General features: G+C 31.4%; 4 protein-coding genes across 7 annotated transcripts; all 4 read left to right on the top strand.

The window, feature by feature from the left end:
* The first annotated feature begins 1,922 nt into the window (after positions 1-1,922).
* On the top strand, positions 1,923-7,387 carry LOC108340652 (uncharacterized). 4 transcript variants are annotated; one of them, XM_017578160.2, is made up of 6 exons: positions 1,923-1,996; positions 2,070-2,479; positions 3,065-3,282; positions 3,992-4,090; positions 4,483-4,556; positions 5,519-5,856. In XM_017578160.2, exons 2-6 carry the CDS (start codon positions 2,191-2,193, stop codon positions 5,742-5,744), a joined length of 906 nt encoding a protein of 301 aa, XP_017433649.1. In that variant the 5' UTR covers positions 1,923-1,996; positions 2,070-2,190; the 3' UTR covers positions 5,745-5,856. The 4 variants fall into 4 exon arrangements, with proteins under 4 accessions (XP_017433649.1, XP_017433651.1, XP_052733643.1 ...); XM_017578162.2 differs by lacking the exon at positions 5,519-5,856 and adding an exon at positions 7,028-7,387 and having other exon boundaries at positions 1,945-2,479; XM_052877683.1 differs by lacking the exon at positions 5,519-5,856 and adding an exon at positions 7,042-7,254 and having other exon boundaries at positions 1,946-2,479.
* Positions 7,388-8,463: 1,076 nt separating this feature from the next.
* Positions 8,464-11,347, top strand: LOC108339629 (uncharacterized). The gene is made up of 5 exons (XM_017576799.2): positions 8,464-8,841; positions 9,010-9,060; positions 9,617-9,750; positions 10,384-10,484; positions 10,907-11,347. Exons 1-5 carry the CDS (start codon positions 8,524-8,526, stop codon positions 11,074-11,076), a joined length of 774 nt encoding a protein of 257 aa, XP_017432288.1. The 5' UTR covers positions 8,464-8,523; the 3' UTR covers positions 11,077-11,347.
* A 1,287-nt stretch (positions 11,348-12,634) lies between these two features.
* LOC108339876 (uncharacterized) lies at positions 12,635-15,229 on the top strand. Its single transcript, XM_017577098.2, has 2 exons — positions 12,635-12,860; positions 14,943-15,229. Exons 1-2 carry the CDS (start codon positions 12,697-12,699, stop codon positions 15,064-15,066), a joined length of 288 nt encoding a protein of 95 aa, XP_017432587.1. The 5' UTR covers positions 12,635-12,696; the 3' UTR covers positions 15,067-15,229.
* A 5,899-nt stretch (positions 15,230-21,128) lies between these two features.
* On the top strand, positions 21,129-24,865 carry LOC108340595 (WEB family protein At3g02930, chloroplastic). Its single transcript, XM_017578081.2, has 3 exons — positions 21,129-21,452; positions 22,004-22,208; positions 22,358-24,865. The coding sequence occupies exons 1-3, from the start codon at positions 21,436-21,438 to the stop codon at positions 24,671-24,673; spliced, it is 2,538 nt and encodes an 845-aa protein (XP_017433570.1). The 5' UTR covers positions 21,129-21,435; the 3' UTR covers positions 24,674-24,865.
* The last annotated feature ends 1,688 nt before the right edge of the window (positions 24,866-26,553 follow it).

Genomic DNA, 26,553 nt, shown 5'->3' with positions numbered 1-26,553 from the left:
AGGTCACAATGCACTTGTTCAAACTCACCTCACTGCCAAAAAAACCACTCCCAACCTCAAATTCTCATTTTCACCCTCTTACTTCCTCAAATTGATATTGGTCGAACACTTTTTATGCATAATACTCCCCAAATCCAGTCCACAGAGTTCAGTCCTCACATCCAATCAAAAACAGAAATTCAACATACATTTAAATCAATCATACAATTCATTATAAACCTATAAACATACAAATTAAATTATTTAGCTTCCCTTAACTGTTAACTGGACCGAAAGCTCACAGTTGCATAAACTCGCTCACCACCAAAAATTCTAGAAACCTATGGTCCACCGATTAATGGAAATAGACCAACCAAAAGACCAGAAATGTAATCAGAATTTAAGAGAAAAAGATGATAAACACATGCAACCAGAAACTTGGCTTGCATGTGCCAGAAAATAGAATTTCTAAGAAGAGGATGAACTTACCAGCTCAAAACAACAACTTGATCGGTTCAAAAGAAAGCTCTTGACACCAGGAAAGCTCAGGCATAACCTGATTGATGATGAGATGAAGAAAAGTGAGAATTTTATAGAGAGGATTTGTAGAGAGAATGAGAAGAAAACGAAACTCAGAAACTTGGAGAGAAGAAGTGCATGCAGAGGAGAGTGATACAAAATTTTGAAAAATTCCTTTATATACTACCGTAAAAAACCAATCAGTCCAATCAGATGCATATACTTGTCTTTCACTTTCTCAGAACTTCTGAATCCTTACATGTTTATTTCAACAAATTTTAAACTAATTTAGTATGATAGATATGTGAGACCTCAATACTTTCATCTTCTCATAGATGAAGATACCACAGTGGAAAACCAAGTTAACGTACTTTTATATTTTTGCTTATAACTTTGTGAATAATTAATAATAATAATAATAATAATAATAATAATATAATAATAATAATAAAATAAGTAAAAAATTTGAACTAGTCTCTTTTCTAGTTCTAGTTTTTAAAGGCGTTTTAATTAATATTAATAAAAATGTGTTAAAAAATATAAACACTGAAATATATTTAAAATATCAAATAAACTTACTCATATTTGATTAAAAAGATTAAATATACATTTTTCTAAAATTAACGAAAAATTAAGTTAAAATTTTAAATATATAATTTTTATTTAAATTTAAAAAATAAATACATATTTAACCCTAATTTATAATAATAATAGTTATATTTTATTTTATATAATTTTAGTCATGATAGTAAAATTATAGTCTAAAACATTTTTTTATCTATCAAATCTTTCACAAAAAATTACTTTAAATTTCTTTACATTAAATTTTCCATTCCTTAATAAAAACAATCATACTTTTATTTATTCATCTCCTTAAATTCGTCCATTAAATCTCTCTCAAACTCATTCTTAAAAAGACGACATTAATCTTTTTTCTACAAAAATATAAATTTAACTGAGTCAAAAACAAATACTTTTAATTAAATTAAATACTTTAACATAATGATGAAATTACCAAGTAAACCATAAAAATCACATTAATAATAGTATTGAATGGGTTGAAAATTATTCCAGAGATAATTTATCTTAATTACTTTATTTATTTAATATTTAGAGGTGACAGAGTGAGACGGACCAAACAAGCAGTCCCACAAACCCGTTAGAAAAACGCGAGACGAACTATTTTGCTTTATGCAATTTGAGGTAATTCTGATTTTGGTGCGTTAATTTTTTTTATTGCATTGTCATCCTATTAATTTCCTATATTTATTTGAAATGCCTAGAAAGTACAATACTTATGTTTTTCGTTTTTGCCACTTTAATTATAATTTTAAACTTCTTTAATTTCATAGGTTTGCTATCCATAATATAAAATAAACTTGGCGAGTTTAAATATAAAATGCTGCTTAATGAAAATTAAAAGTTTCTGTTATACAAATTTACTCTTCAAAATATTTGAACAAAGGGGCGAGAAATGACTGCTGAAAACGAAAATAGAGTGAGCAAACAGCTCCCAATTCGTTTTGACCTCTCATCACGAACCCTAACTCGGAATTTGATTCTGATCGCAGGGATCTGAAACGACGAGGTTTTGATATGATCCACTGGATTACTGGCTCCGTTGTTGAAAGGCGAGTATGAATTAATATCGATATTGAGAAATTCGTCTTGTCTGAGCGAAGCAAAACGGAGATGTACCTGAAGAAGCCGTTGTGGAGTGAAACAACAGAGAAAGGGGACGGAAATGCAACGGTAGAGGATGACGGTGTTGTGAGCGAAGTCGGAAAGTCGCTGCAGCAGCAGAGAGTGTATAGAGAAGTCACTCTCGCCCTCAGAACGGGGCTCAGAGATGCACGTGCTGAATTCTCCTTTCTCCGTGTTCGAGCTCTCCGTTCCATTCTCAAGTTCCTCCGTTCCGTTGCGGAGGCTGAATCAACCATTGACCTCTTTAATCAAACCCAATGCGTTCCCCAACTCCAAGGTCTGTTTTATTCAGTTAAACATTTTTTTTTAAATATGTAATAAAATGAGAGCAAACTGTCTCTGATCCATGTATTAGTTTATGTAATAGTGTTTATATACTAACAGACAAATCAGTATCAAATACATTTTATCTATATTTTGGCTCCCGGAAGGTAGTTATTGATACAAAAATATCTTCTCTTGTATTTTGAATAATTCCAGCTTAAGAAGTTTAGACTGAAAATCTGGATCGCCCATAACAGTAATCTAATCACCCCTCCTGTTCAAGATGTTTGAAAAGTAATTCCATGATCTAGAATATAACTCTTCATGCAACTGATTCCCGAATCAACCCAAATCAGTATCAAACAGATATTACCTAGATTTTGGTTACTAAATGGTAGTTTATGATACGAAAATATCTTGTCTGATATAACCAGCAATTTTAACTAAACTTTAGGTTGAAAATCTTTATCGGTTACGTAGTAGTAATAGTAATAATAATAATGATGATGATGATGATGATAAAATTGATAATAATAATGATGATGATGATGATCTTATCAACATGTGTTTGTTCAGTAACATGTGGTTGGGTTTGCAGTGGTTCCGGTTTTGTTTCAGCACTCGCTCAAAGAGAGTGGGGATGATTACAATGAGAGTAAGGTAGGTGACTTGAGCCATATATTTGGTGTGGAACCAATGAAGGTGACGAGTCCATCTACTGATGCTGAAGTTGCGCTTGCTCTTAGAGTCTTGGAAGGGTGTTGTCTGCTTCATCCAGAGAGTACAATACTCGCCCATCAAAACAATGCCATTCAGGTCACTTTCATTGCTTTAGAAATTTTCATGTTTTCCATTTCTGTGGCTACGGATATTGTGACAAGTTACTTTTCCATACAAGTTTTATGGATTTTTACTTCAGTATTTTCAGTTCTCTAATTTATTAAAAAAGAAAGACTCTTAATTCAAAGATGGCAGATGTGATGTTTGCTCAAGGAAAGGCACACACAATCTAAAAAGAGAACAACCAAATCGATACCGTAATCCCCTTCTTTCCTGCTTATGGATGGTCTTGTGCTGATTACTTACATCATCGGCACAATAAGCACATAGCATAAACACAAGCTCTGTTATTGCCAACATGATTTTTTTTATTATGTGTTTTAATGTCTTTATGGGAGAAGCACTCATCCCCTTCTTATATCTAACACTCACTTTTTAAAAAGAACAATTATCCCTTCAATTTCTTTCTTTGCACATTCATTGATACCCCATGGTAGCATTAGTTAAAATGGAATGTCAAATAAAAACCTTTTTTTGAATGAAATCCAAATGCAAAAGATGTTTTTATCCTTTTCCTTTGATTTAAGCATGGCACTGCAATTGTATGCAAAACAAAGTGTGATTCATGAATAGCACACGTGCACAAGACACTCCTTCTCTCTCCCACCGAGGCCTCCAATCTTAAAAAAGGATATGAACATTTAGATACTGAGTTATATATTTAAAAATTGCTGTACTTTTGTAGGTTTTAATGAATATATTATCCACTCGTGGAGTATTGGAGCAAGGTGCCTGCTTAGATGCTTTAATCTCGTTGATGGTGGATTCATCATCCAATCAAATGGTAGCCTGACACTCTTCACAGAAGTTACAAATATGTATCACTTTTCTATAATTTGAGAATTAACATCTTGTTTATTTTTTGTGTTCATTTTTTTATGAACTGAGTTGTTGCTTCAACAGTATTTGTTTTTAAATGAGGAAAAGATGCAAAATAATTTTTCAGCTGTCATTGCCAATAAAGAGGGAAAAGAGTTGTGCTTCAGGAATTTATGCCATCATTTTCTCTTCCATTCTTTTCCAATTTATAAAAGCTTTTGATATCTGAGAGTCTTCGCTTGGGCGATAGGATTTACTGATTGATGTTCCACTGGAGGTTTAGCAGAGTTTTCTGCTAAGACTATTTCTTTTGTTATTCGTTTTTTTAATATATTTCTCTTGATAATTACTTATCAGGATTTCGAGAAATGTAATGGTATTATGGAAGTTGCTGACCTTCTAAGAGACAAGCAAGTGGATGAAAATCTCAGGTACAGTGTTGTTCATTTTAATGCTTTATTCTTTGATAGGCCATGCTTGTTAGTTAGTCCTTATCTCTTCAAGCTATTAGGCAGAGACTCGATACATGCTATCAGAACAAGGCATCAAAATTTGTAATTTAGTGACCTTCGATCATATAGCATATATCTTATTTAATTTGGTAAATGCAAATAATATATTCTGAGTAGACATGAAATGTCCAAATTTGATGGAGTAGAGCAGTAAGGCAGTTAGAACGCAAGCCTGTGGCATAGAACAGATGAAGGGAGAAACTTCTAAGTAAAATTTCTGTCCTTAACACCATGGAAATGGCACAAACCTTGATAAAAAGGGATTAACTATCCATCGATCTTCCAAAATATCAGATTTAGTTAGCAAAGTATACCAATTGAGTGTTTGAAAAAACAGCCCAGGCATGTTACTCGAAACTCCTAAACTATCTCACAAGGAGGAAGAGGTGACTATTGTTTACAGAGCACTATTGCATATCTTATTAAGTATAACCCTGTCCAAATAGGACATCCTAAACATTTCAAAACAACTGAAATTTAGGAAGAAAGGTCGCCAATAAGAAATTGGGAAACACATTTATATGAAAACTCCTGAAGTATCTAAAGTCCAAGTGCAGGCATCTCTGGAGTATTAAATATATGGAAGGAAACAAAAATGAAGAATGCCATGCAAATACGTTACCTGCAGTACATCAGAAGTCTTTTTCATCTCTTCTGACTGCTTAGTTTTTAAGGAGGAATTTCTGTAAATTAGAATGCACTGTAAATTTGTAAACCTTGAAGTATTTAAGCTTGTTGGGCCATACTTTTACCAAGGAAAGGGATGAAAAGTTGTTTGGTTTTTTTCATGTTTCAGTATTTTGTTTGTCATGTGGTGGCTCGCAAGCTCGAGGTAACTCAAATAAAATAATTAAAATAATGAAGGAGATCTTGTATCTTAGGTTAAAATGTGGAGAGTTTTTGCTGCTTCTCATTGGACATGTGAATGGAAGAGATTCGCCTCCTTTGGCAACTATACATGAAGATACAAGGCGTCTTCTGGGGGAGAAATCAGCCTCCTTGATATGGGCAGCCAGTCAGTTTGGCTCAACACTGGATCCAGAGCAGAGACTAACAGCCCTCCAGATCCAGGCTCGCAGGGTCCTTGAATCGTTAGACTTGTACTGAATGTTAAGGATAACACCTTCAATTTTAGGCAAATGAGAATGTGCTCCTTGTTGTTTCCAAGTTTTGTATGTATATTCTCCTTTTTTATTGCAATGGTAATTGTTTTTACAATGTGGTTAAGCTTTTGATATACCTTTAAGTTTTATGATTTTCTTCTACAGCAACTAACCAATGAAGGAAAAAAGGGTGGGAATTAAGCTAAATTATTATCTTATTATTATTTCCAAACAAAATTTATACATTTGATTTTCAAGTGGATGAAAATCTCAGGTACTTCTTTACTTCAGTATTGTTCGGTTTATTGCTGTATTCTTATAGGCCATGCTTGTTAGTCCTGTAAAATTGTGTTGCTTTACTTTCTTATTCTTCAAGCTATTTGGTAGAGTTTGTTCTATGGTATGAGAATAGGGCATCGAAATTTCTAATTTAGTGAGCTTCGATCATATAGCATTTATCTAATTTCATTTCTTAAATGTAAAGAATATTTTGAGTGGCCATCACATGTCAAAATCTGTTGGAGTAGTGCAGTTCGACAGTTAGAAAGCAAGCCTGTGGCGTAGAAGAGAAGAAGGGAGAAACTTGTAAGTAAAATTTCTGTCCTTGACACTGGAAATGTCACAACCCTTGATCAGAAGTGGATAAATTATCAATATAACTTCCACAATATCAGACTTGGTTAGCAAAGAATACCTGTAAATCAGGCAGACAAATTGAGTGTTCGAAAAACTGCACAAGAGCATGTTACTAAAATCTGCCAATCTCATAAGGAGGAAGAGGTGACTATTGCTTACAGAGCATTTATGGCACAAAGATATTTTGTGAAAAGGGTTTTGTGGGGCCTTCTCACCAGTAACCAGCACTATTGTATATCCTATTAAGGATATCCCTGTCCAAATAAAACATCCTTAACATTTCAAAACAATTGAAACTCAGGTAGAATGTTTGCCAATAAGAAATTGGGAAACACATTTACTGGCATCTCCTGAGTATTAAACATATGGAAGGAAACAAGAAATCAAGAATTCCATGCAAATATGTTACCCCACGGCACATTAGAAGTATTTTTCTTCTCTTTTGACTGCTTAGTTTATACAAAGGAGTTTCTGTAAGTTAGAATGCACTGTAAATTTGTAAACCTTGAAGCATCTAAGCTTGTTGTGCCATACTTTTCCGTGGAAAGCGATGAAAAATTGTTTGGTTTTTAATCATGTTTGAAGTTTGTCATGTGGTGGCTCTAAGTCTGGAGGTAACTCAATTAAAATAATGGAGATTTTTTATCTTAGGTTAAAATGTGGAGAGTTTTTGCTGCTACTCACTGGACATGTGAATGGAAGAGATTCGGCTCCTTTGGCAAGTATACATGAAGATACAAGGCGTCTTCTGGGGGAGAAAACAGCCTCGTTGATATGGGCAGCCAGTCAGTTTGACCCAACACTGGGACCAGAGGAGAGACTAACATTCCTCCAGAACCAGGCTCGCAGGGTCCTTGAATCATTAGACTTGGACTGAATGTTAAGGATAACACCTTCAATTTTAGGGAATTGGGAATGTGCTCCTTTTTGTTTCCAAGTTTAGTATGTATATTCTCATTATTTTTGTATTGGAATAATAATTATTTGTACATTGTGGTTAAGCCTTTGATATACCTTTTTTTATTTTTTTTGTAAGTTTTATGATTTTCTTATACAGCAACTAATCTCATGAAGGAAGAAAGGATACAAATTATACGAAATTATAACCCATTTTGACCTGTCAGTCATGTCACTGCTCTCAACTCCATATCAGCTCAACGTCATTTTTCCATCGCTCAGCGGTAGGTTAAAACGTTTTCGAGACTCTTTTTCAAACCACTACTCAAACGTCATTTTACTCTACTCAGTTCAAGTTTTTTTTTTGGCATTAATAGACACTCAACGTCACTTTTCCATCGCTTAGGATATTTTATAAACTTAAATTCATATTATAAATGTAACAATGCCCTGTATTACATGTATATAAATAATTTAAGAAAATTAAAAACAAAAATATATAGGATATGGTAACACATTTTCAATTTTCAATATAATTGTTGTATTTAAATATATTTATTTATTATTTATCTTTTTTAAAATCTAACCACAATTGTTTATTGAATAAAATATAAATTCATAAATTTGATAAGTATTTACAAATTATCCATAATTGATTTAAGTCTCAGGTATACAATTCAAATAAAATATTTAAAATTTTCAATTATTACATTAATTTTTATACATTGCTTTATATTTTATTTTTTACTACTAAATTGATTTAAAAAATTAAATCATTTATTATAAATAAAAGTTTAATTATTTATTATAGATAATATATGAAACTCTTTTTACACAAATTTATTTATTTAATTTATTTTAAGCTTAACATATTATATCACATCTAATCATTATAAAAATATATTTAATAATAATTGAAATTAATATATACACAATATTTTTATAATTTATTATTATTTATTACTTTAATTATTATTATTATTCTAATTTTAAAAAAAACATATAAAACTAATCAATTCTATAAAATTTACTTTTATTATTAAACATCAAATATTAAAAAAAAAAATACCACAAATAGGTACAAAGACTAGTAAATAATAGATATTTTAATATAGATTCCTAAGTGTATGGTTAACAACTTAATGAATGGTTATTATACCTTAAAAAGAAGATTAAACTAGTGATTCAGGTCATTGTTGTCTGAGTAGTGTAACAGCACAGTCACATTTCCTTGCCCCAAATCGATAACCATGAATTCTCTTCTTGCAAGCTCGCATGCTTCTTCTCCATTGCTCCCTCTCTTCCGACACTCTTCCAAAACTTTCAGACAACTCCATTTCCATTCTCTTTTCGTCTCTTCCAACACCAATTTTTCTTCCATGGTTGTCACACGTTGCTCCTCTGCGCCGTCACACAGTGGATCCAACCCATCTCAACAACCTCTTCTCAACGACCAAACCTTCCACACCCAAGTAACAACCCCTCAAACTCCTTCGTTTCTTTCGCCCTTACCCAAACTCACTTCTTCTGACCAAGCCTTCTTTCTCCTCGCATTCATCGCTTCTACGGTATGATCCTTCTTTTTTTTGTTCGGCTACGTTTTTTTAGGTTATTCCAGCCCTCAATATTCTCATGAATTAATTAATACCGTAATTTGAGTTGAGTGTTTCATCAACTCGATTTGAATTAAATTTGTTGCTCTGTGTCTGAAAATGTTTTGACTATTGTTTCTGCAGACCTCAGTGGCATTCGCTAGCTTTGTTGCTGCTGCTGTTCCCGCCCTGTTTGTAAGTTGTCTATCACGTTGCTTATATTTGTAAGTGCAGTATGTATAAACATTTGTTATTCTGCCTGGTTGGTTGCATTTGCTTCCTTTTGGTTCTCTATAATAAATTGATAGGTTTAGATTTCACTGTTTATACTTCAAATTTGAAAGAATTCTAGTTGAACTTAACTGTTCAAACAAAGGATTTTTTTTTTTCCTTAGGGGGAGCTTTGGATTTTAGATAGTTTTGTTTAGATAATGTAAATTAATCTTTACGCGACTTATGTCTCTATTGATGAATGCTAATGTAAATTAATCTTTGGTTTTTTATTTGTATTCTCTGGTGGAAGATCTTCAACTTTTGTTTCATTTAATAGGAACTTAACTTGTCTTATTGGCTATGCCTAGACCACTTCTCTCTGCAACATTGAATTTCCTTCGTGTTGTTTTGTTTTTCTCATCTATGTTTTATTTCCTAGACATATCATATGTCACCCACTAAATATTCGTGTTTGGATAATTGTTAAGCATAAACAGACTCAAACTACTCATATACCATTTTTGTACATCTTCCTTAGGCGATAAGAAATGCTGCAATATCCCTTTCAAAGCTGGCTGATACAGCTCGTGAGGAGCTCCCTAGTACCATGACTGCTATTAGGCTTTCTGGGATGGAAATAAGTGATCTAACTCTAGAACTAAGTGATCTAAGGTAACAATGTTTACTTTGCTTTGACTCCATTGTTTCTGTATTTCTTTCCATATATTTTTTTTCTAAATGTTGGTTGTCTTTTTTATTATTAACTGTACATCGGGTGTGTTGGGATAAAATTCAGTTGAACATAATCAATGTTTTCCTCATTCTGATTGCTTCATGCAAGACTTGTAATTTTTATAATTGGTTTACTTTCTGAAGTTTAGCTGGCATGGGAGAGATCCTTCTGAATCCTTCAGTTCCATATTGGAAAATGTGGTTGGTCATTCACCCAATGTTTTGTTAAGTATGCAAGTGAAAAATGCTGGCTTACATTGTTCAATATGATCAATACAACTCAATAAATTTTTTCAGGAAAGTAAATGAATTTTGAACATTTGGCAACTGGTAATGATAAAAAGTAAACGCCCTTTTATCATGAAAGGAATTTCACGCACTATTATTGGGTTCAATTTGTGAGAACCCCCACCCCAAATAAGTACGACCCACAAAAAATTCACCTAATAACAAAAGAGTGTTTAAAAGACTGTAAGAAATGGTAGTGTTCCTCTTATGAGGAATTGGTTTTCAAAGTCAATATTTCAACGACATGACATATCTTGATCTAATCATATGTTTTTTGGCAATCAGCCAGGAAGTAGCAGACGGAGTCAACGCGTCAGCTCAAGTTGTGCAAGCAGCAGAAGCTAAACTCCGACAATTTAGTTCAATGGCACGACAACAAACCGAGTGTACGTATACTGTGTTTGCTGGGATTTCTTTGGTTTTTCCTTTTCCATTTTCCCCACTTAATCTTAACTATACAACAGGGGTATCAGAGAAATAAGAAATAAGGCTAGGCAAGCACACTTGAATTTTTCTAACTCCTATTGTGGGTTGAAACTTGTGTTTCATTTTTCAGAGGATTTCTGTAAGAGACTCAGGTGTTAGCCATTGAATTATACACTCCAACACACAAATCAATCATCAATCTTTTTCCACACTAGGAGTTTAGATTCCATTTAACAGCTTAAAGCATCGAATTAAGTAGTCAATATTCTTTCGAGCAAGCAATTGGAGCACTTGTTGAATGGGGATACTAATACATGGGGTGATATCAGTGCAATCTTGTCTTTCTTCTTTGTTAGTCTGATTATAGTTCGGTTCAATACAGCCATGATCCAAGAGAGGGCGAGTTTGCCCATAATTTCTTTGCAACCTGCTGTTGCTGGAGCTGCTAGAAAGACTACTAGAGCAGTTGGCCGAGCCACAAAGAGCTTGTTCAATATCATTTCAGGAAGGCAAGGCACAACAGAATATGATGATGATGGAGCTTACGACTGAGAAATCTGGTTAGTTCAACTGAAATGTTTCTACTGTGTGAATATTCCATTTGCTTAATGCACACGACCCAAATATAGTGTAGGAGGAGGATACTGTAAATTAAACCTGAGAACTATGTGAACAATTGACATCTTCTGTCGTGATATTTAGGCATGTCCTTGTTGAACACTGCTTACCAATACTAGTATTACTACATAAACGTGCACTTATAATTGCACTCAGTTGGCATTTACAAACGCCATGCAGTACAAATTGTCTTGCTGTGGACCAATTTTGCGTTGAAAATGATCTTGTAGGAGGCGCCAATTTTTTTCTTTTGAAGCATCTGATATTATGTTTAGTCTTGGTAAATTTAAAGAACATGGGTATCTAAGTAATTACATTGTTTAGCTGAATTTTTTTTTTCGGCTTAAATAACTTTTTATTCTTCATAGATTTGTAACTCTAAACTATCCAAACTCTATGGGAAGGAAAACAACATTATTAATTAATTTTTTATCCTTTAAACAAAGCTTTGAGAATTAACATATGTTAATTTTACTTGAATTTTACGTTATAGATAGGAGAATTTAAAGATACGGGAGAGATGCAAATGCTAAAGGAGCGAAAATGAAAATATAAATAACACAGACCAAAACAATTTATCAAGAACATAGACCAAAGCAAATATAAAAATTTATGGAGGACTAAAATGGAACAAATGTCATCGAGGACCAATAATAAAATATAAAAAATTAATGGGAACCAAAAGCAAACCTGTCAATTTTACTTGTTAGGGCTTTTTCAAAAGGGATACAATAACAACATTCTATGTCAAGTGAATAATGAATAAACTTGTATAAAAGGTTAAGCTACTGTTTCAAATATAAAATTGATTACTAACTTAATTCTAAAACAAGTTGTCACGTTTTTTTTTTGAATTTATGGAAAAAAATGACACTAAATTTTGTCACATTTAAAAACATTTTTTCAATTTTTCTATAGTTGATTTTTTTTCCAAACTGTAATATTACTCCCCCTGTCTCGTTCTCAAATATAAGTTAAAAATATGTCTCTTTTTCTTTTTATTCATATTATTTAATATAATCATTTTAAAATATAAAATATATTAATATATTATGTAATAAAAATTGAAAATTAGTTTGAGTGTTGAATCGTAAATTCAAATAGACCCTATAAAAGATAACTCTTGTAACTTTATATTACCTATATTGGCACTTAAAAAACGTGAAAATATTTTATTACTAAAGACTATTCAGAGTTTGCGAAATTCGCCATTTTTATTTAATCATTCATAAGCATTTTTTTTTTTACATTTAATCAATTAAATTATTTCTAGATAAACAGGTTAGGAATAAAGAAATAAATATATAAAATTGAAGTCTGAAGCGGGAATCTTGGATATTATGAAGATTATGATGGCAGACAAAAAAAATTATGAAATGAAAAATTACAATTTAATCTAGCTCTAAATAAATTATCATAAAAAAAATTCTCCTATATGGAGATGAAAATTTTTATTTCTTCTTAAAAAGAAAATATTTATAAAGTGTAGAAGGGAATAAAACTCTTCATATTCCTTTTGAATGTTGGGTTATTGTTAAGGTTGTGAGGAAGAAGATGGAGAAAGAGAAAGAGAAGCAGAAACAGAAAGAATTGATCTTTTCAAATTCAAAGGTTTGTAAAAGGTGTAAACAGAGCTATGACCCAAATTCCAACACTTCATCCTCTTGCCGTTTCCACACTTCTTTCTTCGTTTGTCGCCGTCACGACGATCAGAAGAGGTATTCTTTTATCTACCAATTTAAACTCTCTCTTTTGGAGCTCCAATTTTTGTTCACAATCCTATTAAATTCCCTTTTTTTCCCTGAAAAAAATGGTTAATTCGGGTGGGTTCTGTTATGACCATCGTGTTCTTGTATCAGTGTTTTAGGATTTTGATTCAATGTCATGTTTTGTCACCTTTTTTCATGGATTTCTTATTTGTCATGTATAAATGGTTTCCCATTTTGCATTTAGAGCAACTTTGTGTTCTTGCAGAAGCTTGTGACTTTATCATCGCACTGCCCAGCATTTTTCTTTATTACCAATTTTTTTTCAATACCAATAATATGAGAACAAGGCTTAATATATCATACCGAAGTTTGTTTATTTTTTGTATTTGAGAAAGAAATTATATTGAAAATTCATCAATCCAGGTATCAACATGTATAATCTAATATCCTCTGTCAATCCTTCCTTCTGGACATTGCAATGACCCCTCAAGCCCCTACCAAGTTTGCTTACCTCTTGATTGAGGGTCACTTCACTCATTTTTGACATAAAAGAAGATAACATTGTTTATCAAATAGGATTGATAAGCTAGTTATGTATGCAGCACTCACAACTTTCCATAATGTTTTTAGAAGAAAAACTCTGAGCAATGTAGTGGTTATAAGCCACAGTTTAAGAAAAACAATGTAATGGAAGTTTCTGGATTTATTGTGGTTGCAGATGACGATTTACATATATTTTCTAAAAGTGTCGTGGCCTGATTTTTTAAGACCATATTAAGAAGAATGTAATATGTTACATTTATTTTGTTAGAAAGAACCTTTTTGTTTCTGCCATTAGCATGTTGATGATGGATAGAAGCCCCAGTTAGGATAGTTTTTTTGATGAAGGATAGCCTTCTGGCCAGATGTAGATAAAGATAACAAAAAAATTTTAATCAAAACCATGAAACTGTTAAGGACTTCGTGGTAAAAGGTTTGGTCTGTGAACATGATTCATAATAAACCTCTGAAGCATCACTTTGTACATGCAAAGGGTTTAAGATTTCATTTAGCTGAAACTAAGTATGTTTATTTCACTACTTTCCTTCTTTTATTACAATTTACAACAGTCAATACTGAGTTTGACTGAAAACCTTCCAACATTGAGAAAGTTTCTGATATATCTTCCTTTTCTTGATTATTTTTAAGACTGTCAGATTGGTATATTCACTTTCCAAAACTCTTGACAAGTTTTCTGACAAAAGGGGTAATTTGTCTTAGAATATAGCCATTGTGTAACGAATTCTCGGATCCTGTTTGTTGTTGGAGTTCGACGGGCTTTTAGTGGTCAAAATCTGGTAATCTCCAAAAATTTCCCACTTATAACCTCAAATTTCTACTAGGCACAGGGGATTCACATGTCAGACATCCTATTCACAGTACAACTTTTTATGGTAATTTGCAAAACACACAACACAATGAAGTTTTGTAAATGCCTGTAATTTCTCTGTTTCAAAGTCTGGAGTTTTGTTAGTCGTTCATTGTATTCATCATATTCTTACGTGAGTACTTAAATCAGGATAGTGGTAAGAGGAATAAAAGATTCTAAATCTTGCAGCAAAGAATCTTAAATAAAGCAAAGCATAACATGCCAATGTTGTACTTGGACAACTAAAATTGGAAGATGCTTACGTGTAAGTTACTCGAAGGTAATATAAAGAAAATGATACTTTGACACATAATTTTTTTACATTCATTTCACACTATTCTTTATTATTTTTTACTTTCTCTTTTTCTTTACAAATGCAAGAATTTATTTATTTTTATTACTATTTTACCCTTTCATCAAATGGTGTTAAACAATGTTTTTCCAAGTGAGAAGGACAATGGATATTTATCAATGTGTTTTTTTTCTTCAAAGGCAATGAGATAGACAGCCTGCTACCTGTTATTTTAGGAATTAAGTTTTAAGTTGACCAGATCTTAGACTTGGCTTCACCTTATCAGGTGAATGTGAATGCCAGGCTGGTGACCTGGAAATTTATATCTTTTCAACTTCAATTATCAATCCATTCCCCTATTCTGTCATTTATTTTTTTGTTAATTATGAAGGTACTATGAATTGGGCCCAGATGATCCACCTTATGCTGCAAAGTTCTATGACTGTTGTGGGGCTGAAGACCCTGAAGCTTCTGGTTGCACAACCAGCTTTCATGTCTCTTATGACGAAGACTGATGTAATTTCTCACTCTTATTAGTTAGTATTGGACAATCTACTATCATACTTGTCTCTTTTTTACCATTGTAAGTTTCCAGATTCTTCATCTGTACTTTTTTTTATGAAACATACTGAGTTTGATGATAATCTTTTCTTCATTTCTAATTTTTCATCTGCATAATTGCTTCATTCATTCCTTGTAATGATTTTCAAATTACTTTTGACCATAGCTAGTGGCCTCCTTTCATGGGCTAATTGGGACCATACAAATTAATTTTTTATGGTAGTCTACAATTTTCTGAATAAATTACATTTGCCTCTTATCTTTTTCTTTATCTCGTTTGATATTCAGGGACCTACAGGAAACTCCTTACTTGTTTTAGTATTACATTGACTCACTCTCTCTCTCTCTCTCTCTCTCTCTCTCTCTATATATATATATATATATATATATATATATATATATGTATGTATGTATAATATATATAATATATATACACACACAGATACCAACCCTTGATTGTTATTAAAAAACAATGAGGGTTATGTGCAATCTGAGAAATCCTTAGGAAGTATCATTGTAATTTATATTAGATTTTATAATCTCTTTTGTCTCTATTCCTGTCTTATTATAACATGATATGATTTATATAATCTATTATATCTATATATTTCTCTCTCTCTTGATGCCATCTACCATTTAGTTTCCACCCACCATTTTTCTTACAGTCAGATGCTATTGAGGCTGCCCTCCTTTTAATTTTAAGGACTTGTACCTATAGGAGCCCATCTACACTGTTAGGTGTTATGCTTCTTTTACTTTATTTATAATATATTACTAATATTGATGCTGGCGAAATAAAAGTACTAAAATCCATGGAACTATGTTCAATAATAGTCAACAATAGCAGAAAACTCCATGAATCAATAATGCAGGGAACTATTTACTGTCTTTATTTTGAAGTTGTCTAAAATTGATTTTAACAGAACTACTCATAAATGTGTGATGGTAATTGAGATCTACATCTAAGTCATTTTGTTAATATGTTGGTTTTTTTATTCCAGATATTACTGCAAGATAATGTATACTTGAGTGATTAAATTAATCCAACCAAAAAGAAATTGATAAATATAAAAATGAACAAAATTTTTTTTGTTTCAACATTTAATTAAATACAATCCTGCAAATTTATTTAAAATCAAATGAATATATATTTGAATGTCTGGATAATTCAGAATTTATTTCAAAGAAAAGTACGTTACTTTAAGTGCACTCAAACCACTGTCACAAAGTAGCATTCTACTTTTAGCATGAAGACTTTTTTGTTTTTTCCATCGAGTACTTCTGTAGGTGTAACCGCTAAAGTAGGAAAAGTTATTGTATAATATCGTACCATAATGTCTTTGTGTATATATTCTATTCAACTTCTATGTTACACATTTAGATTTTATTAAGGAATAACCATGTTTTTATTTTTAAAATTTGAATATAAAATTAAAATTTATTTTTGTCTCAAATTTTAATATAATTTAATTTTTAAATTTTTAAAATAAATAAATATAACCTTTTTAACTTAATTTAGTTATTTTTTTTACCTCATTAAAAAATGTTTCAGAGTTATTTATTTCATTTGATACACTCCAGCTTAAATGTCAGTTTAAAATATTGTCTAACACATAAAAATAAAAATAAATGTTGTTGAGTTAAAAAGTTTATATTTACTTATTTAAAAAATTTGTAACTAAAATGGATTAGAATTTAAAATATAAATGAATTATATTTTTATATTTAAGGACTATAATCAAATTTAATCATTTTATTAATTGTTTTTTGAAAGATAAAATTCGTGACATTTCAAATGAAACTAATCTTAATCTATTTTGGATCATGTTTCACTTTTTATTACTATCATAACCAATTCCTTAAATTATGTCTGGAAAATTGAGAATATACTTTAAGGAATTTCAGTTCACATACTCGAAATTCAAGACAGAATAAAGAAACAAGAATTTGAGCTCCCCAGCTACTATTCAAATGCAGGAATTTTGACAACCAGCTAAGTGAAATTTGATGAAAGCAAGAAGAATAAAAGAGGAAGTGGTCTGACATTTTGCATGTGACAAAAATGTTTGGGGAGATTATTAATGAAAGCAACTGCAGTTGCAGCAAAACAACCAACTAACGTGTTTGTTTGTAATGAGTAGCGTTGGCGTGGTCTGTTTAATTAAAGTGAAAATGAGAGTTCTTAGAGATGGTAGCAAAAAAACAATATTGACTATTCTCTGCTTCATTATTTCATTGAAGTTTAAGGATTTCGGATAGACAAACCAAACAAACAATATTACTCATACAACATGCTCCCCACCTCAGAATAATGATGTTACATGTTCTCTGTCTGTTTTTGTAGACAACAATAATGATTCGATGTCACATTTTTATATTCATTTAATATATAATATAGAATAATGATATTATCATGACACATTTTTATATTCATTTAACATAGTATATAATGGTAAAATAGTCATAAAACTATAAATTTTTGTATTTTAAAAAAAAAGAAATAATAGTGTTAAATGAATATAAAAAATTAAAGTATGTCAAATCATTACTATTTTATAATGTAAAGATAAAATAATTATAAAAAAAATATCTTTTATATTTTTTTGAAAAAGAAAAAAGTAAAAAAAAGATAATATCAAATTAATTTAAAAATTTTATGTATTAAATTATCATGTCAGAATCTCCATTTTCTAATTACAAATCTCATCAATTTTTTCTATTTTCATTTTCATACATCTTCCCATGTGCATGCCAGTTGTCTCAAACTCCCTATGCTTCTCGCATTAATCAGAGTAGAATATGAAAAAATTGGCATGTGATTCAGTTAAAAATTACTGTTCATCTGATCCGTATGATTCTTATCAGAAAAAAATTCTACTTATAGTAAGATTATCACATGCACAACCATAACCTTTTGAGTGTTAATGATGTCTAACTACACTGCCAAATATAGGTTGTTGTAATTTTCATTATAATATGTTTAAATAATAATGAGTTGCTTTTGTGGTTTGTATGATGGGTGAACAACTAGGCACAATAGAGAAGTTACTGCATAACGCAATTAACATTATTGGTTGAGACATGTCATGTGATTCATCATGTGGATGGTATACAAACAATGACTACTAACCTAATATCAATATTTATTTTGTTGTCAACTTTGGACTAGTTATTCCCAATTTAGATTTTTATTTTTTTATTTTTTTGTGTTTTTATGTTTTTATGTGTTTGTGTTAAAATGTTGTGAAAAGTTTTTAATATGTCAACATGAATACTTTTTTTTATTACATCCTATAATTTCGTATTGTTTAAAAGTCAAGATCAAAGTGCAATTTAAATATTTATCCTTTTATCTACCGAGAAATTTGATAAAACTGTGATGGAATTAAGACTTCTAAATAGATAATACTTCAAATATAAGACTTCTAACAATGTCGTCCGAAAAACTTAAAATCGAAATATAAATATTTGACAAAAAAATTACCAAATAATTGTATTCTCTATTACCAAATCTGTTGAAATAATTTGATTAAATTTAAATATTTATGATAATTGATCTTAATTATATCACCCAATAAAATTATCTGTCATTTAAACTATTTATTAGGCTTAATAATGTCGTTCGAAAAACTTAAAACCAAAATATTAATATTTGACAAAAAAATTATCAAATAATTGTATTCTTTATTACCAAATCTGTTGAAATAATTTGATTAAGTTTAAATATCTATATGCAGTTAATCAGTTATGATGATTGCTTTAAGAGTGATTATGGGATTAAACCTAAAACCAGTGTTTAAGTTGAGTAAACAATATTCAACCAAACGTGATGCTGCTATTTTGTCAGATTTGCTACTGAATCGCAACAACTAATTAGCATGCCTTCTGCATTTTTCTTAAAAAAATGAATGTTGATAGAAATTGTGAGTTGACCCAAGTTGCACTCAAAATGGGCATCTTTGGGATGCATGCTTATGTGTAAAGTCAAACACTCAAACTTTCCACACACACCAAACACACAAAAATATATAAACTTTGTGTTTTTTTCTTATACATACATGCAAACAACATTACATTTTAATTTGTTCTGCATTTTGTGACACGACATAAATCAATGTCTTTCAGTAACTTAGAGTTGTTCATCAATCTATACACAAATACTACAACTTGTGACGCGATTCAAGTAAATTATGTTTGTTCTTTAAAGGGTTCTATGATTCACTTTATTTTACATGTGACTTTTGTAAAAAAAAAATATTGTAAATATTTTCTTTATATAAATTAATGCTTTATAAAATAGTTGTAGAGATTTTCAAATTTGGTATCAACAAAGTTTTTCACAAATATAATGATCTAATCATTATGAATTTTTCGGTTAATTTTCTTTGTATGAAAAAAAAAAAGGAAAGAACAATAAGATAAAGTTATATATATTTTTAAAGAAAAATATAAATCATTATTCCGATTCTAAATTTGTAAGTTATTCCGATTCTAAATTTGTAAGTGATACATACATGGAAAATACTACCTGTTTTCAAGTGTAAAACTCCATCTTAATTTTTTTTCTAAAAAACATATTAAAGAAAAAGTTTATCAATATTAAACTATCTTATATCTCAACTTTTACTTAATATATAAATAAAATTAATTATATAAAAAAATAAAGATTATAACTATTTTTTATCAATAACTATTATTTTTTTAGGGTGTATATAATAAAAAATGATGTATATGTATAATTAATCTTGAACATTGCGGCCAATGATGAAAAACATTGAAATGTCATTATCGACAGTTGTTTATAAATAGTAACTAAAACAAAAGCGACTTCAAATTATGACCTTTAATTTAATATCGTCATCAAATTTTCTTTATATAAAAAACGTATTATTGGAATGATCACCGACAAACTGGAAAAAGTTATTTCTAAGGAAATAATCACCAATTGGATATATAAATATGTGGAGTGAAGTTAGCATCACTGATTCAATTTAAAGTTGTACCTAATTTTTTTATTTTTAAAAAATTAGAAATTGAAATGAGTTTTGCCTCATCCACAAGATAGACAGATAAAGGATTCTTGGTTGCTAGTCAGTTTCTTACCCTCCATTCCAAAGTTGATCTCATGCCAACTTTAATTTTAATTACATAAAAAATAATCAAATTATATTCTCAATAAATTTTTTATTAATACAGTTATTAAATTATAATTTGATGTTATTATGATTACCTATTTTAAAGTACCTACTTCTCTTAACTTATTTATCACTTATACCTACATTCAATATATTATCATATTCAAAAGATGGTACTCATTATGTTCCCTTTTTAATGATAAGATTTTTGACAATTTTTTTTTCCAATTATGTCTTTAATTTAATAAAAATAGAAAAAATAGTTATAATAACCTAGAGAAAATGTAATACTATATACATGTTCATTAAAAAGAAAGCATTATTTATGTTGGTCAAAAGTCAAATTTAAAAGAAGAAAAATAAGTTCTTAAATAGTGAAAAATTACCCTTTTAATGTGAAATTTAATTTATTACCTTTTAATAAAGTAAGATAAACTAAAAACCTTGGTTGAGTGGAACAAAATAGAATCCACATTTAATATGCTAATAATATTCTTCCATCATTGATGGAGATCCATAAATAAAACCCATAAGAGCTAACAAAACATTATGATCTCTGTCATGTTTGCCATCACAATAGACTAAGTTTTTCTTACTATTATAGTTTTTTGTAATCTCAAAGTTAAGTACAAAAAATAATAATCTTCATTAATTGATTGAGAAAAAAAAACACAATTTTCAATTTCAGGAATTATTTTAAAATTGTAATGAAAAAAAGTGAGTGATGGAAAAAGGTATAGCAGAGTTGTTCTGTTTGGTTTACCTCTGAAAAAGTTACTGATAAAGAGAGTCTATAATGGTAACAGTAGCAATGGCAATAACAGTAACAGAGTTACTTTTGTACCTTCGATCACTGCATCCCACATCAGAAAGACGAGACCAGAGAGGAAAAAACGGTTAACAATAAATGAATGAATGTGAGAGAGAAAGAGAGAGAGAGAGAGAAAACAGAGTGTGTGAGTACACTCTGTACTAAAAAGAGAACCAGCTCAAATTATTTGGTTTCTGCTCTGTAAATTCCCTCTGCATCTTTTCCTCACAAACTCAAAATCTTCAACTCAAGCAAATCAAATCCAATACTATTTCTTCTTTTTCTTCTTTCGTACAATGTCAGAACTCTACCATTTTTAACTCTGCAAAAGCATCGCCTTTTTGCATTTTCTTCTTACTCACACAACTTCCGCCACCATGGCTTCAAAATCTAGGTGAGTCAAACTCTCTGGGTTGATGAGGTTTGATCTGGCTTTGGTTTTCAGGGCTGTGTTTTTTTTTTTGTGAAGTGTGATTGCTGGCTGCTTGATGAGGTTTGATCTGGTTATTATAACTTCCAATTATGGGGTTTTCTCCATTTTTTGTTGTCTAAGTTTCATTTTTGCGAGTGTTCATTCATCTGATGGAATTTCGGTGTTTCTCTATGAACTCTGTCTGCAGTTCGAAGTTGGGTTTGGCTTCTTTTTCGTAGTTGCTTCTTATTTTGGCTTCATTTTGTATAATTGTGTTGGTTCGGGGTTATTATACATCATTGTTTGTGTCTCTATCTTCTGTTCTCGCCCTAATTTTTGTTTGTTTTTCATTGAGTTTGGCCTGGTACTGATTCTTGATGCTCAATTTGGCGTAAGAGTTGCTTTATAGTGTTGTAGATAGTTAGATCCATCTATCTGATTGGATGCACCCACATCATTTTGCTTATTTTATCTTGCACTGTATGTTCCATTAAAACCATTATTGATCTAGTGTTTTCGTTATGAATTTGCAGACCCAATCTATCTGAAAATCCCAGCAAAGGATCAATGGGAACTACTAGAATCAATAAAGCTAGCAAAGTAGTGTCCAAATCAGAATCCGAGTCACAATCCCCCTTGCAAAATTCGCGACTTTCTGTGGAACGATCTCCACGATCTGTTAATTCAAAGCCAACGATTGAGCGCAAATCACCAAGACCTTCCGCCACCCCACCTGATGTAAGTTACAGATTGCAGTTATGGTCCCCTCTTTCTTTGAGATTTCGGTCATAATTTTCTATATTACTAAATGGTTGATGTTAATACATGGCTTTCCTTTTAAGAGTATCTGCATTCTGATCTGTTCCTTTGTATTCTTGGTTTGTCAGAAACAACCCCCTAGAGCTGCAAAGGGTTCAGAGTTGTTGCAGAACCAATTGAATCTTGCTCAAGAAGACCTAAAGAAAGCAAAGGAGCTGCTCATTCAGGCTGAGAAGGAGAAGCTAAAAGCAATTGATGAGTTGAAAGAAGCACAGAGGGTGGCTGAAGAAGCAAATGACAAACTCAGGGAAGCATTGGTGGTTCAAAAACGCGCCGAGGAGAATTCTGAGATTGAGAGGTTCCGAGCTGTGGAATTGGAGCAGGCCGGTATTGAAACTGTGAAGAAGAAGGAAGAAGAATGGAAGAAGGAGATTGAAAGTGTAAGGAACCAACATGCTTTGGACATGGCTGCTCTTCTCTCCACCACGCAGGAGCTTCAGCGGGTTAAACAAGAACTTGCCATGACTTGTGATGCAAAGAACCAGGCATTGAATCATGCCGATGATGCAACTAAAATTGCCGAGATTCAGGCAGAGAAAGCAGAGTTTTTATCAGCTGAATTGTTGCGATTGAAGGCCTTACTAGATGCAAAACTGGAAACACAGGCTGGTGAAAATCAGGTTATATTGAAACTGAAAACCGAGATAGAGGCTCTCAATGAAGAACTTGAAAAAGCAAAGGGTTACGCTGATAAGTTGTCAGAGAAAGAAGGTTTTATTGAACACCTTAATGTGGAGCTTGAAGCTTCAAAAATGGCGGAGTCTTATTCCCGTAGCCTGCTAGAGGAGTGGCATAAGAAGGTTGAGGAACTGGAAATGAGAATTGAAGAAGCAAACAGACTGGAGAGATCTGCATCAGAGTCTTTGGAATCTGTAATGAAACAGCTAGAAGGAAGCAATGATTTGTTGCATGAAGCAGAATCTGAAGTTACAACTCTTAAAGAGAAGGTGGGGTTACTAGAAATGACAATTGGGAGACACAGAGCTGATGTTGAGGATTCAGAACGTCAACTTCGTACGGCCAAGGAAGAAAGTCTTGAGAAGTCAAAGGAAGTTGAGGCTCTGAAATCTGAAATTGAGAAGGTTAAGGAAGAGAAAGCTCAGGCTTTGAACGATGAAAAACTTGCTGCTTCTAGTGTACAGACCTTATTAGAAGAGAAAAACAAACTTATCAGTGAGTTGGAAAATTCTAGGGATGAAGAAGAAAAGAGTAAAAAGGCAATGGAAAGCTTAGCTTCTGCATTACATGAAGTATCTACAGAAGCCAGAGAAGCCAAGGAAAATCTACTAAACATCCAAGCTGAACGTGAAAGCTATGAGGCTCAGATTGAAGATTTGAAGCTAGTATTAAAAGCCACTAATGAAAAATACGAGTCCCTGCTTGATGAGGCACGACATGAGATCGATGTTCTTGTATGTAGCATTGAAAATTCAAAGAGTGTCTTTGAGAACTCCAAGGTTGAGTGGGAGCAGAGAGAGCATCATCTAGTAAGCTGCATAAAGAAAAACGAAGAAGAGAAGGTATCTCTGGAAAAAGAAATAAAAAGATTGCTTTATTTGCTTAAAGAAACCGAGGAAGAAGCTAATATAAACAGGGAGGAAGAAGCCCAGTTGAAGGAAAATCTGAAGGAAGTTGAGGCTGAGGCAATTCAACTGCAGGAAGCTCTTAAGGAAGCAACAGCTGAGAACATGAAACTGAAGGAGAATTTATTGGATAAAGAGAATGAGTTGCAGAGTATGTTTGAAGAAAATGATGAACTTCGGATGAGGGAATCTGAATCAATGAAGAAGGTGGAGGAGTTATCTAAGTTGTTGGAAGAAGCTACAACCATAAACCACACTGAGGAAAACGGGGATCTTACAGACAGTGAGAAAGACTATGATTTGCTTCCTAAAGTAGTTGAATTTTCTGAAGGGAATGGCCATGTAAAAGAGGACATTTCAAAGGTAGAGCTCTCAGTGAATCAGGAGGAACTCAAACAAAACATACCAGAAGAAAGCATAGACAAAGCTGAAAATATTGCATCTCCCAAACCTGAGGAAGTAGTGAGTGAAAAAGTGAAGGAAGAAGATGAGACGAAAGAGAAGGAGGATTCAGTAGAAGGTGAATTTAAAATGTGGGAGAGCTGCAAGATAGAGAAAAAGGAGTTCTCTCCAGAGAGAGAAGCAGAGCCTGAATCATTTGAAGAGGAAGTTAACTCAAAGGTAGAAGAAGGTGGTGAGAGTTTTGATAAGATAAATGGAAATTCAGTGACAGAGAACATTGATGAAGGTGGAAGCCCACCACCAAAACAACAACAACAACAATCCAAGAAGAAGAAAAAGCCTTTACTTGGCAAGTTTGGAAGCCTGTTAAAGAAAAAGGGTGCTGCCAACCAGAAATAGAACACTGTTCAACTATGGTATGGGATTCAGTTGTTTGATCATGTTTGTATGATTTTTGCTTCTCAGTATAGATTTTTTATTGGATCACCAGGCTTGTAATATTGTTTAGGATTTTTCGCTATTTCTTCTTTTGGATTGTGGTTATCCATGATAGTGGGAAATTATGTGCTATGCATATTATTCTTTCTGTTATTTTCAACACTCAATTTCGTTCGAGTCCAATACCTTTCATTTCTGTTCCTCTTGTCATCCAATCTAGATTTGAAGAGAGAAATGACAAGTTGGATTGTATTTTTACATCATCCCAGATTCAAATTTCAAATGAAAGTTCAGAAAGTTTGATATTTGGATTTTGTTTTTATGTTATTTCCATTTCTTTATCATACATTCAACTTGTAATTAGTTTTTTCTTCAGAAACTTGTAAATTTAGCAATACATTTACCTTTATAGAATTTGGTGTTTCCACTCTAACATGTGTTGGATGGGGTTGCCTTTGCTGTTACTCATTTCAGTCCCTGAAGTTTTTCCTTAGATAAATAAGAAAATGTAATGAAATGCACGTATATCACTTCTCTAATTAAAATAAATAAAAAATAAAATTAAAGGTTTCGAAATCAAATACTCTATTTATTCAAGTGTCCTTTACAAATTCTTAATGAAAATCATATAAAACAATTGTTTAAATCAAAATTAAAGTGAATAAAACCAAATTAGAGTATTTATAGTATAGAGATTAAATTTTTAACTAAAAAAAGTCAAATTTTAAAATTTTATTACAAAATCAATAAAGATGACTTTGATAAATAAAGGATTTTAAAATCTTAGTTTTAACTCAAGCACCTGTAACAAATCTTAATTAATGAAAAATAACATAAGAGCATAAAAAATCACTAATAGGATTCATTTACAAAATTTTTAGAAAATTGGCTTTTGGTTAGTTGTTTAATTTTTTACTAAATATGATTAAATTGACCCACCAGTTGGAGTCTAAAAGTTTTCTAACACTTAATTTAATAAAACTTATTAAAAACTTATCAAGGTTAAGTTTGATTAATCATAATTACAAGGTGAGTCAACATCATTAATTTATTCTTCAAATTTTGGTGATATGATACTTACCATATGGTGAAAATTCAAAGGAGAGAGCTTTAATTTGTCTATTTCTTCTTTTTTAATAGTTATAGTACACTAATTCTCTTTCGTCTCCTCCCTCTACTGTATACGGTGACTTTTTATTTATAAATATTCGTTAATAATTACTTTTATATATATATATATATATATATCTATATATATATATATATATATTTTTTTTTGTCAATAAATATTTCGAATTTTTTCTTTTTATTTTTATTGGTAATTAGCGTAATACTTTTGTAGGTAAATATTAATTATTTTTTTTGTCCTATTTCAAGATTATTATATCAAAGTTAATAATTTTCTTTAAAAACATAATGTCTTATGAAAACTTTGACATGTGGAGTTATTGAAAAAAAATTCTTGAATTAATTATGAATTTTTACATTTTGGAGACAAATTGTGAATTAATTACCGACGACATTCGTCGAAAATAAACTATTTATCTCACGGTAAACAGTTTGTTGGAAATATTTGTCGACGGAAAGTGTTCGTTGGTAGTTTTACTGACGGATGTTACCGACGAAAGAAGTCCTCAATATATACCGACGATCTTTTTTGAAGGGCACTAACCATCGATCATTACTGACGATTTTAGACAGTTACCGTAGACTTTTGTCCATCGATAATTACCGACGAATACTAGCCTTCAAAAAAAGTCGTCGATAAATATCGAGGGCTTGTGACCCTCGATAAATACCAACAAATAGTGACCTTCGGTAAGTACTTTCTGATTGTCGGT

Source organism: Vigna angularis, chromosome 5 (assembly GCF_016808095.1).
Source record: "Vigna angularis cultivar LongXiaoDou No.4 chromosome 5, ASM1680809v1, whole genome shotgun sequence".
In the NCBI taxonomy this organism is placed as follows: domain Eukaryota; kingdom Viridiplantae; phylum Streptophyta; class Magnoliopsida; order Fabales; family Fabaceae; genus Vigna; species Vigna angularis.
This window is presented reverse-complemented; position numbering and strand designations above follow the sequence as displayed.

Excerpts from the sequence above, each read along its gene's own strand:
- LOC108340652 (XM_017578162.2), top strand. The coding sequence starts at position 2,191 with ATGTACCTGAAGAAGCCGTTGTGGAGTGAAACAACAGAGAAAGGGGAC. Across the intron at positions 2,480-3,064 it reads ATGCGTTCCCCAACTCCAAG|TGGTTCCGGTTTTGTTTCAG; the intron begins GTCTGTTTTATT and ends TTGGGTTTGCAG. Across the intron at positions 4,091-4,482 it reads ATTCATCATCCAATCAAATG|GATTTCGAGAAATGTAATGG; the intron begins GTAGCCTGACAC and ends ATTACTTATCAG.
- LOC108339629 (XM_017576799.2), top strand. The coding sequence starts at position 8,524 with ATGAATTCTCTTCTTGCAAGCTCGCATGCTTCTTCTCCATTGCTCCCT. Across the intron at positions 8,842-9,009 it reads TCGCATTCATCGCTTCTACG|ACCTCAGTGGCATTCGCTAG; the intron begins GTATGATCCTTC and ends TTGTTTCTGCAG. Across the intron at positions 10,485-10,906 it reads GGCACGACAACAAACCGAGT|CCATGATCCAAGAGAGGGCG; the intron begins GTACGTATACTG and ends GGTTCAATACAG.
- LOC108339876 (XM_017577098.2), top strand. The coding sequence starts at position 12,697 with ATGGAGAAAGAGAAAGAGAAGCAGAAACAGAAAGAATTGATCTTTTCA. Across the intron at positions 12,861-14,942 it reads CGTCACGACGATCAGAAGAG|GTACTATGAATTGGGCCCAG; the intron begins GTATTCTTTTAT and ends TTAATTATGAAG.
- LOC108340595 (XM_017578081.2), top strand. Across the intron at positions 22,209-22,357 it reads CTTCCGCCACCCCACCTGAT|AAACAACCCCCTAGAGCTGC; the intron begins GTAAGTTACAGA and ends TTGGTTTGTCAG.